This window comes from Frankliniella occidentalis, unplaced genomic scaffold, assembly GCF_000697945.3.
Source record: "Frankliniella occidentalis isolate FOCC.00 unplaced genomic scaffold, Focc_3.1 Scaffold585, whole genome shotgun sequence".
Classification (NCBI taxonomy): domain Eukaryota; kingdom Metazoa; phylum Arthropoda; class Insecta; order Thysanoptera; family Thripidae; genus Frankliniella; species Frankliniella occidentalis.
In genome coordinates, this window is record NW_026267701.1 from 68,204 (window position 1) to 79,150 (window position 10,947).

General features: G+C 53.7%; 3 protein-coding genes across 5 annotated transcripts in view; 1 reads left to right on the top strand and 2 right to left on the bottom strand.

Annotated features, from left to right (window-relative positions):
• LOC113203439 (uncharacterized) overlaps positions 1-9,270 on the bottom strand; it is a 25,134-nt gene extending 15,864 nt beyond the window's left edge. Inside the window, exons 1-4 of one of the 3 annotated variants that reach the window (XM_052275359.1) lie at positions 9,025-9,270; positions 7,336-7,563; positions 6,771-7,088; positions 6,412-6,636 (exon numbers count right to left, since the gene is read on the bottom strand). In XM_052275359.1, coding sequence (XP_052131319.1) covers positions 6,412-6,636; positions 6,771-7,088; positions 7,336-7,485 — 693 coding nt within the window. In that variant the 5' untranslated portion in view covers positions 7,486-7,563; positions 9,025-9,270. Of the gene's footprint in view, positions 1-6,411; positions 6,637-6,770; positions 7,089-7,335; positions 7,564-7,981; positions 8,733-9,020 lie in introns of those variants that run through there. The other 2 variants (XM_026418140.2, XM_052275358.1) reach the window with 2 other exon arrangements.
• On the top strand, positions 1,668-5,776 carry LOC113203449 (cytosolic beta-glucosidase). Its single transcript, XM_026418161.2, has 13 exons — positions 1,668-1,831; positions 1,927-2,150; positions 2,360-2,934; positions 3,075-3,221; positions 3,597-3,718; positions 3,857-3,991; positions 4,068-4,193; positions 4,274-4,457; positions 4,533-4,769; positions 4,875-5,032; positions 5,124-5,264; positions 5,338-5,444; positions 5,537-5,776. Exons 1-13 carry the CDS (start codon positions 1,790-1,792, stop codon positions 5,658-5,660), a joined length of 2,322 nt encoding a protein of 773 aa, XP_026273946.1. The 5' UTR covers positions 1,668-1,789; the 3' UTR covers positions 5,661-5,776.
• Positions 9,271-9,415: 145 nt separating the features above from the next.
• On the bottom strand, positions 9,416-10,863 carry LOC127748732 (cytoplasmic aconitate hydratase-like; the record flags this gene model as incomplete). The annotated part of the gene is given in 5 exon segments (XM_052275360.1): positions 9,416-9,932; positions 10,023-10,208; positions 10,295-10,417; positions 10,493-10,640; positions 10,727-10,863. Coding segments are annotated over 5 exon segments (711 nt in total), but the record flags the coding sequence as incomplete, so codon positions are not given.
• Positions 10,864-10,947: the final 84 nt, after the last annotated feature.

Below are 10,947 nucleotides of genomic sequence, written 5' to 3' on the forward strand. Positions count from 1 at the left end.
AGCCTACATGTGATAGGGTTCTGAACAAAGGTTCTCTAAGAACACGTCTTATTCCGTATTATTATTTCAACTCCGAACCCTATCACATGTAGGCTGGTTGATCGGAAATTTCGCGGGAAATCCGATGGTGCTTTCAAAAATTAAATCTCAGAGCTCGTTTAGAGAATATTTCACAAAAACTGAAATGTGCACCGCGTTATCATCTAGTGATAACATGCGTTATTACGCTGTTTTCAGTGAAAATGCTCATGAAGAACAGGTTCGTAAAGCAAACCATATTCGTAGAGTATTACGAAGAATTGTATTAAGAACCGGTTACGAACTAATACTTTGAAAGCGTACGAATAGATAGTTTGCAGTTCGTAATGCAAATCAATTGTTTCTACGGATTTGAATGGGCTCGGAAAGAAATGCTTCACAATACGAAGAAAATCTTTCTCATACAAAGAATGAGAATTCTTCGCAAACGTTTCTAAGAATTTACTTCAGAAGCATTTTACAGTGCGGCCTCAACAAGTTGATACATGTTCCCCGAAAGTCCGATGGATTTACATAGTTCGTGAGACGTGTTAACCACATTTTAGGTATATTGTGACGCCCTACCTCCCCCCCCCCCCCCCCCCCCCCCCCCCCCCCTCCCGATGGGGATCCACACAGTGACATGCGTGTACTTGGCTTAATCCACATACACACAAACAGGTGCGATAGGTGATATTTGTTGGCCTTTTATCTAAAAAAGAAACAAAACATGGCATCAGGCACTAGTATGCCTCAAGTTGTGGCAAACAATAGGGCTGCGATAAATTGTTGTAAGATCTCTGTCACACACAGCAAAAGTAATAGCCTTGCAACTTTGTTAAGTAGACAGACTTGAGCTTGCGTAGAAATAAACGGAGATACACTTGTGCAACATCATTTTCCTTTTCACTGTATCTACCGGGTGTCCCGGCTCTTACATGCAAGTAAGGCGGGTTGCATACGCGCTGGCTCGCAGGCGCTGTAGCGAACCCGCAGGATTTCGCGCATCCCCCGCGGTTCCACGGGAAGGCTCGTGGTTCCGCGGGGATGCGCGAAATCCTGCGCGCTCCCGACAGCGCCTGCTACCCGGTGCTTGTGCAACCCATCATACTGGCATGTCAGAGCCGGGACACCCGGTACACGTACACATATACTGTGCACAGAAAATAGTTTCCTTGAATCAAAGAGTGTCTTATTTATCGAGAAATTTTTGAACTGAGTTTTTAGGTAAGAAATTTGACTTTTTCAACCGTACCAAATGCATTGGCATGATTGCCTACTCTCCCAAGACCGTTGCGCGCCATGATAAGAGACGATATAAGCAATCGTATTTTGATTCACGGGAACCCCCTCTAATTGGCAGCAGGGAAGGCTCTTCCAGGGTGCAAACACGAGTCACTCGTGCAGGGGCGCCACAACTGGAGCCCGAGGGAGGAGCGGCTTCCTCGTCGGCGCCGATACCGCGTATCCCCGGGAGGCTTCAGGGAAAGCGGCGCGCCTTTCAGAGAAGAGGAGAGCGGGCCGTGAGGTGAGCGCCGAGGCGCCGCGCGGCGCAACCCTATCGGCGGACCCTCGTCAAGGCCGGGAGTCCACACGAAAGCGAGCGCAAACACCAAGCGTGGAGTGCGGCGCTTAAATCCCATTTAAACATGGCAGAAAAATAGCGAACAGGACAACAACAAGCCGCCGAGCAGAGCGCAGAGTATAAAATGTCCCTGCAGAGCTGCGAAGAGCGTGTCAGTCGGATGCAGAGGACTCACATCGGATAACCATGGCAGGACGACTACACCTCGTCCTCATCCTCGCGGCAGTGGTAAGCGCCCCCTCCTCCTCAGGCCGCCGCACGAGGCCCCCGCCGCCGCGCCGACACCAGGTCGCCTCACACTGCCCCCCGCGCGCTGCCCGCAGGTGCTGGCGACGGCCGTCGAGGGCACGCTCCGCACCAAGCCCCGGCTGCTCAAGCCCAGGCAGCAGCATCGCTTGGGCGGCGCCCTCGGGGCCGCTACCACTGCCCTGGCCGACCTGGACTGCAACGGCCAGATCGCGTCCTGCTCCGACTGCACCACCAAACTGACCTGCGTCAAGCTGCTCAACATCTTCCGACCCCTCAGCACGACGGCCTGCCCTGCCAGGTGAGAACTGCCCACAATTAGATCGCTTGTGCGCGCTCGAAAATCGCATGACGACGATGACCGGGCGGTCTATCAGTTTCATAAAATATCGTCGTTTCTCTGATTTTTGAAAAGAAGTCGACCCGAGGGAAAAAGTATTCAGTAGAGTTAAATTGGGATTTGTGTGGGTCTTGGTCGCTCTAAACTCACTCCCCGTCCACCCCCCGCAGCACCCCCTACTGCGTCGGCGATGGCCAGTGCTCGGCCACCCCCGAGAACGAGACGTGCCGCCAGCAGGCCGACAGGGCCACAGACTTCACCTGCGTCGGCGACGGCTACTTCCCGTCGCCGGCCAACTGCCGCAAGTACTACTACTGCGCGGACAACGTGCCCTACGAGTACGACTGCACGCCGTTCGGCACCACGATCTTCGGCGCCGCCCGCGCCATGTGCGTGCCCACGACCGAGGCCACCTGCAGCGTTGCCTCCTGCACGACGGCCAACATCGGCGCCTACCAGCAGTGGCGCGCCGACAGGAGCGTCTACTTCGTGTGCACCGACACGGACCCCGCGCACGCCTACGTGGCCGACTGCGGCGACGACAGGCAGATCGACGCGCAGGGCGACTGCGTGCTGACGTGCACCCGCGAGGGGCGCATCGCCAACCCCGACGACAAGCAGCAGTTCTACGAGTGCGTGCAGACCACCACCACCACGTTTGTCGGCCCGACGGCCAAGACCTGCCCGGGCACCTCCGTCTTCGACGCCACCACGGAGCGGTGTGTCACTGGCAGCAGCGACCCAGGTAACGCATGAGTCACTCATCTATGTTGTTGTTGTTGTGACAAGATTGTGTGAAGTTTCAAAATAAAGAAGCTCGTAATGTTGAAGCAGAGTCTCTTTCACCCTACCACACTTGTTATTAATCGACAATGCCTCCTGCAGATCCGACCCCGAGCCCTGGCTCTATTGAGGATTACTACGCCCCCACCGCGGGCATCGATGAGAACACGATGTACAAACTCCCCGACGGCTTCCGTTTCGGCGCCTCATCCGCCGCCTACCAGGTTGAGGGCGGCTGGAACGCAGACGGTAAGTAGAGTCCTACTCTAACAGTAATGGCCTCACGAGGCTCGCTAAAACAACGCAAAGGAGCAGTGCAGTGTGCAAATTACGACTGTTGGGGAGTGCGGGAGTTTTCCACATTTCATCACAACGTTTTTCTTTGTTTTTTGTCTTTTATATTTTTTAAATACCTGGGTATTAATGTCATATGGTTTTACGCGGGATTTGGCTGATTTTATTGTCGGTGCTAAATCCGATTAAGGGTTGTGAGTTATTAATTACCCGTACCCGTACAAATGATGTTTTAGTTGGTTTGTATGCGTGTGTGTATGTGGCTAGTCGGCTCAATTGACATCATACTGTGGTAAAAAGACCGAGTAACCCTCTCCCATTCTTTTCTAGACAAGTCTCCAAGTATCTGGGACTCATACTTCCACCAGCGGCCGGGCACTCCCAACGGCGACGTGGCCTGCGACTCTTACACGCATTGGGACAAGGACATCGAGATGCTCAAGGCCCTCGGGGTGAGTGACCACGGTTTGGAAGGTTGGGTTCGGGAAGGGTTTGGGACGCGCCGCGCCCACCGCCCACCCCACTGCCAGCGGGTGGCCCACACACCAACCAACTGACTGACACGGGGACTCCCCTTTCTATTTCTCCAGTTAAATTCCTACCGGTTCTCTCTGTCGTGGACGCGGATCCTGCCCGACGGCGACTCAAGCACACCTAGCCTCCAAGGCGTCGCGTACTACCAGCAGCTCATCCAGGCCTTGAAAGCAGCGGACATCGAGCCCATTGTAAGTGAAGGGTGGACGATCGACCGCGATCCCGTGCGCATTCGTTGACAAGTTATGACCCCGACATCGTTCGCAGGTGACGGTGCACCACTGGGACATCCCGAACAAGTACCAGGAGTACGACGGCGGCTGGCTCAGCGAAAACATAATCGACCGCTTCGTCGACTACGCCGACTTCGTGTTCGGAACGTTCGGCAATGATGTGGGTTGACTCGCCTTTTGTGCCAGGTCGTGGAAGGCTCGGTTCCCACAGACGGTTAAAACAAACCCCTCTGCCTTCAGGTCAAGACGTGGGTCCTGATGAACGAGCCACACATCTTCTGCTCGGGTGGGTACGAGACGGGCAGCGCGGCCCCCGGCGTGTCCCAGTTGGGCACCGGCGCCTACCAATGCGTCCACAACATGATCCTGGCGCACGCCAAAGCCTATCATCTGTACAGTGACAAATACCGATTAACTCAACAAGGTAAATATTGCGCCGAGACGGCAACTTATGAGATCGATCTGCGACAAGTGTGCCAAACGGAGTTGCACTTTCTAGGGAAGATCGGTTCGTCGTTGGACATTCAGTACGCGGAGCCAGCCACCGACAGCCAGGAGGACAAGGAGGCGGCCGAGAGGGCCATGGTGTTCGGGCTGGCCTGGATCGCGGACCCGTTGATCTTCGGCGACTATCCGCAGCTGATGAAGGACATGGTGTTGGCCAACAGCCTCGGCGCCGGACTCACCACGTCCAGGCTTCCCAGCTTCACCGAAGAACAGAAGGCTATGATCAAAGGTGCGCTATAGCCGGGGCTCAAGCCGGACGTCGACGGCCGTTTACCGGCGCCGCCGAGCTTCACTCACTTTACCATTGTGTGACTCACCCTGCACCGTCCTGCAGGCACCCTCGACTTCATGGGCATCAACCACTACACCACGACCCTCACGACCACGGCGGTGCATACGGAGCAGGTGACGCAGGCGTCGTACACGAACGACACCAACACGGTCGGCACATCCAGACCAGAGTGGCAGCACTCGGCGCGCTACGTGTTTGCGGTACGCCCCCCTGCAAACCTCCCGCGGTTCTCCTTTTCACGTCATTTACGTTTGTGTACGCATCTCAACCAACCCTGTCCTCTCACCCTAGATCTGCCCATGGGGCCTGCGGGGCACCCTCAACTGGCTCAAGGCTAGGTACAGCAACATCGCGGTCTTCATCACCGAGAACGGCTACGGAGGCCCCGAGGACGAGGGCTTGCAAGACCCCAACCGGACGCGGTACTACAGCGTAAGTGTCTGAATGTCTGTTTGTCCTACCCCTGTCCTGGTGTTGCCTAACCCACCGCCGGCTCCATCCGCAGACCTACCTGCGCGCCATGCTGAGGGCCATCCACGAGGACGGCTGCAACGTGATCGGCTACACCGCGTGGAGCCTGTTGGACAACCTGGAGTGGACCAGCGGATACACGTAAGTTTTGTGCTGGCTGCCGCACGCACTCTTCTGTGATTTGCGGAGAGGATATCGGGCTTACGCTGACCACCCTGTTCTCTGGCCCTCAGCCCCAGGTTCGGTCTGGTGCATGTCGATTTCAACGACCCCCAGCGTACGAGAACACTAAAGGAATCTTCGAAGTTCTTCCAGGAAATTAAGAGCAGCGGCGGTTTGGTCAAGTACTACGAGTAAAGTCAATTGTCAACCATTAAGCGTGCAAAGTATCCAAAAGTCAGCTGTTATGATTTGACGCATATATCCCATGTACTAAACATCTATACCATTTAATAAACTCTACTGTGATACAAGCTGCACAAGTCATTTATTGGCAACCGCATACCCAACACGGGAAAAACATATGTATATTCTTGTGTAGCTGTAATGTACTGGCTGTTATTGGGGCAGACAACCAACCCAATAGTGTATTTGGACTAACGGAGGAAGAAGAATAGCGGGTAGAACATATAGGTTCCTGATTGGCCGAGCGCCTACCCCGACGCTTGGTAAGTTGTCTGTCCAAACACCAGCGATAACCAGCGTATACATCGGCAGCGACTTATTTCCCCCCCTTCTGTAGGGACTCGAAGCCTGGGTCCTTTCCCGCCGAGTCCCACTAGCAAGAGCACGCCCGGGCGCGGCTAGCGCTACTGGAGGCTGAGCAGTATCTGCAGGAAGCGGAACCAGGTGGAGGCGGCGCGCACGCAGGCCGCGCGGTCCAGGGCGCCGAAGCCGTGCATGGTGACGCTCCGGTCCTTGGTGGCGACGGCCATGGCCTGCGCGCGGAGGCGGCGCGGCTTGCGGCCCTCCTCCGGCCAGGGCCCGCAGTAGAAGCCCCAGCAGGCCGCGGTGTTCCGGTCCTGCCGCAAAGCAGCGAGCGTGCAGCCTCCGTGCGACCGTCTCGGTGCTGGCTTGCTCCCGCAGGACAGCCTCCCCCCAAACTCACCCGCACGCGCTGCCCGCCCAGGCAGATGGGCAGGAACACACCGAGGATGGCGGGGATGGTGGCGGGGGTCATGAGGTCGGCCTTGCGCTTGGACACGAACTGCGCGGTGTCCAGCAGCGGCAGCGTCAGGATGGCGAACAGGTAGAAGGGGTGGAGGTCGCGGAACATGGCGTCGACCTGCGACGCCCCCATCACCGCCTGCCCGTGCGCCCACACGATGCGGCGCTGGAGACAGACCACGTCGCGCACAACAAAATGATTCCTTCGTCCGACTGTTTTTATTATTTACACTTTTCAACCCTTTCCCGGTTACCTAAACTAGCCTGACCTCGAGCAGAAGGCCGAACGAACGTACTCACCAGCGTCCTCGTGCCGGCCGCCTGCTGCGCGCATCCCTCGACGGCGCCCAGCAGCGAGGCGACGCCCGAGTACAGGACGAACAGCAGCGCGTAGCACGTGTAGTAGGCCACGAGGCAGCTCGTGCACGCCGCGGCCACGGCCAGCTTGACGCACGCCAGGACGGCGTGGCGCAGGGGGCCGTCCAGGCGCTCCACGACGCTCGACCCGCCGTCGTCGGGCAGCAGCACGCACAGGATGGTCACCGTGCCGAGCAGCACGTAGGCCGCGCAGGCGCGCGCCACCAGCCGCCCCCGGGACGCCGTCCGCGACATCTCGGCCTGCAGCACGTGTGCAAAAAAGGCGTGCACGGCGCGACCGGAGGGGCGCTTCACTCAAAACAATAACAATAGCAATGTATACACCCTCCAAAACAAAACAAAACAAAAACACAGAAAAATTAAGATAAATGGGGAAAATCACAATAAAAATCCAATTAAAAATCATAACAATATCAGAAAAAATTAGGCACCCAGGTACCCTTCGATGCGACCGCGCAGTGAGCGCGCGGACGGCGGCGTCGTATACCTGGTCGGCGGGGGTCGCGACCGTCTCCAGGACGGTGGCCGCGCCGATCATGTGGTCCAGGACGCGGCGAGCCTGTGGCATCCTCCGCATGAAGAAGACCTGCGCCGGCAGGCAAGAGCACAGCGCGAGGAGCACGCGCAGGGCGTTCATCTGCAGGCCCCCGCCCGAAGCGCCCAGCACGTCCAGCAGCGCGAGAAGGCCCACAAGCACCGACACCGACGCCGTGAACTGCAGCCAGCCAACAACAACATCCACGCGGGAAAAAAAAATGGTAAAGGGTTTTTGGACTCGAACATACGTAGGGCGAAACGGCCAAAACGGTCGTTTGTTTTTGGACCGCGACATTTTTCCGCTATGTCGGTTCGGTTTTAAACGACCGATCTTTCCCGTTTCCGCCAGAATAAAATTGTGGCGAGACGATTCTTGAAAGGACCTAACACTCCATTTATTCGATCATTTTAGCGGTGACCGGGTGGATGGAGGGATCTTCAGGTAAACTAAAATCAAGTGACACGAGGCAAAATGTTATATGTCGGTGTATGTTGGAGTTGGCACACTCTAGTTTAAACTACGGTTTAACTGAGGATCCTTCCACCCGGCAAACTCTTTCGTATGTCGACCAGCGCCGACGCCGAAGGACCCATACCGGCGTCCCTCGCAAAGAGACTGCGATCCTGTGGCGCCGGGACGCTACCCGCGCGTCGACGCCGACCTCCAAACGCCATTCGCGTAAGAGCTCCAGCAGGGGGCGCTGCATCCTCGCGGGGTGGGGGTGGAGCGCAGGGTGGAGCGCGCGGCGGGCGAGTCCCCCGGCAGATCGGCAACCCCTTCGGCACGCCCCGCCCGGGGAGGCTACGGTCCCGCCATCCTCTGGCGCTCCTCTCCGTGCGTGTCCGGCCTATGCACTCATCAACCATGCAGGCCGTCTCTTCAAACATGACCTGGCTTATGCATGACCGCAGGCGGGAGGGGAGGGGCCCGTCGTGCACTTCCTTACTGTGCACCCCGAGGCACGCGTGCTGGCAGACAGCGAACACTTCGCTCCAGCCCCGCCGTCGCCCTGGCTTTGGCTTCACGAGTACACAGGCAGTCCCCTCCGAGTGCCCGTATGATGTGCGAGGGGTGGTTTCGATTGTGGTGGTGCTGCCCGAACGTCACACTATGGAATCGAATCACACCCCCGTCCGATCACTAGGGTCTGTGCTGTATTAAAGTCTGAACTGAAATGCCTAAGACCCTTTGAAATGATGTTCAAGTATCAAAAAGAGCGACTAGAGTGGCCCACCACAATCAACATCCCCTGAGCATTATCTTTTGAACGGGGTGGGCGTATGAGCGTAAACGAGTGATTTTTAGGAAGATAAAAGAACATCGAATTTTCGTGACGCCATCACCCAAATTTCTCAAACCACTCTATGAGCCCTAAAATAATTTTCGTTGCAAAATTTGCGTAAAATTATTTTTTGGATGGCGTAACGAAAATTCTATGTACTTTTATTTTCCTATTTATCACTAGTTTAAGCTCATACACTCTCCCCGTTAAAAAGATAATAGACTGTGAAAGTGAGGTTCCCCACCACCAACCCCACCAGCCCCCGCTGCTTGCCACAGGACTCTACCTCCATGACCTAAGATCAATACGTCCTTTCTCAAGGTCAAAATGATGTGCCTATGTTGAAGAGTACCTACGACTGTTTATTATTTTCTTCTCGTATTTCCATACTGTTGGTGAGGCAGAGGGCCATAAGTTTACGAGTCGTCTGCTCCGTTGCCATGTGGGGCGTCAAGCTCTTGCTCTCGAGGGGTTGGCAGGGGCAGGTGTCGGGGAGGCGAGGAGGGAGTGGCGGGGCGTCGTTATTGCACACAGGTGTGGAGTGGACCGTGGTGTACCACGGACCGCCAACGCCAGCAGCCCAACTCGGCCGTCTGATCCGCGAGAACTTCCACCGACTAGCAGCGCGCCCGCCCGCCCGGCGCAGGGCCCATGTGGACTCTGAGGAGGTGTCCGTCCGTCTGTGTCCGTCCACAAGCTCATTGCAGAATACAATGTCACCTCCAGGTGGGAAAAGACAAGAGATGATTAACACGATTTACTTTTATTAACAAACATGGTAGAAAAAAAAGACACAAGAACCTCTAGAATCCCCCAAGCTTGATCTAAGACGTATTATAAAGCACAACAGTTTCATTTACTAACAACAACACCTCACTAAAAATCAATATGGCTCCAAAATCCATAAGTAACGAGATAAAATTAGCTGTCTTAAGCTGTCCCAGCCCATTGAAAATAAATCTTAAAAAATAGGAAAAAAAATATTTGACGTACTGCCAGATATTTGTACTAAATTGTTCATGGAATAGCTTGTTCAGTCATATGACTAGTCTTAAATTACTCTGAGCAAAGAACAACTTTGATACACAGCAAAACAATAATTAAAAATTAAACAATTTATCAAATGAGACTTATCTCCACATCTTTTTCACTGGCTTGCAATCTTTCGCACCATGTAGTTGAGAACACCTCCATGTCGGTAATAAGAAATGTCCACGTCAGTATCGAAGCGCACAATAGTGTCAAAGCTTCGGCCATCACTGACCTGTTTGATAAAAGGGGATGCATTTGGTAGAAATAAGGTACTTCATAAACTTATACAGAACAATAGATTTGTTACATAAATTTTACAAACCTGAACAGTGATGGTTTGAAGTGGCTTGCAGTCCTCAGGAACAATGATTGAGTATTTCTCTTTTCCAGTCAGTTTTAAGGTTTCAGCATTCTGGCCTGGAAGGAACTGGAGAGGCACCAAGCCCATACCAACAAGATTGGATCTATGGATGCGCTCAAATGACTCTGCAATAACAGCCTTCAATCCCTGTAAAAACAATGGAAAAATAACTATTACGAAATAAAAACATGCTAAATGTGATAATGGAGAGAATTTCAGGAAAATGCACAGACCAGCAGGTAAGGACCCTTGGCAGCCCAATCCCTTGAAGATCCAGAACCATACTCCTTGCCAGCGATCGCAATAAGTGATATGTTTTCAGACTTGTACCTCTCAGCAGCATCAAAGATGTCCATCTGGATTAGAAGACACAAAGATTATTATGGTTCAATGTTCATCATAAGACCTACTCTATTCATCAAACCTCTCACCTCTTCTCCTGATGGAACATGCAGAGTGCGAGGACCAGTGCTGGAGACAAGTTTGTTGACCAATCTTATGTTAGCAAAAGTTCCTCTTGCCATAACAGCGTCATTGCCACGTCTTGAACCGTATGAGTTGAAGTCACGTGGTGTGAGCCTGAAAAAAGTAATTGTCATAGAGTTAAGTTCAAAAATAAATTGCTTAAGAACGGCATATTATAAAATGAGCATAAATATACACACCCTCTTGCAGCAAGGTACCGAGCAGCAGGACTATTACGAGCAATACTTCCTGCTGGAGAGATGTGATCAGTTGTAACTGAATCTCCAAGAAGAAGTAAACAGAAGGCATTTTCAATGGGTAAAGCAGGAGGAAGTTGCTGCAAAATTAAGCAATTTTAAATAAGAGTACACAACAAAAACACACGTCTGTAAATCATGGAAAATAAATTAAAAATCAAATA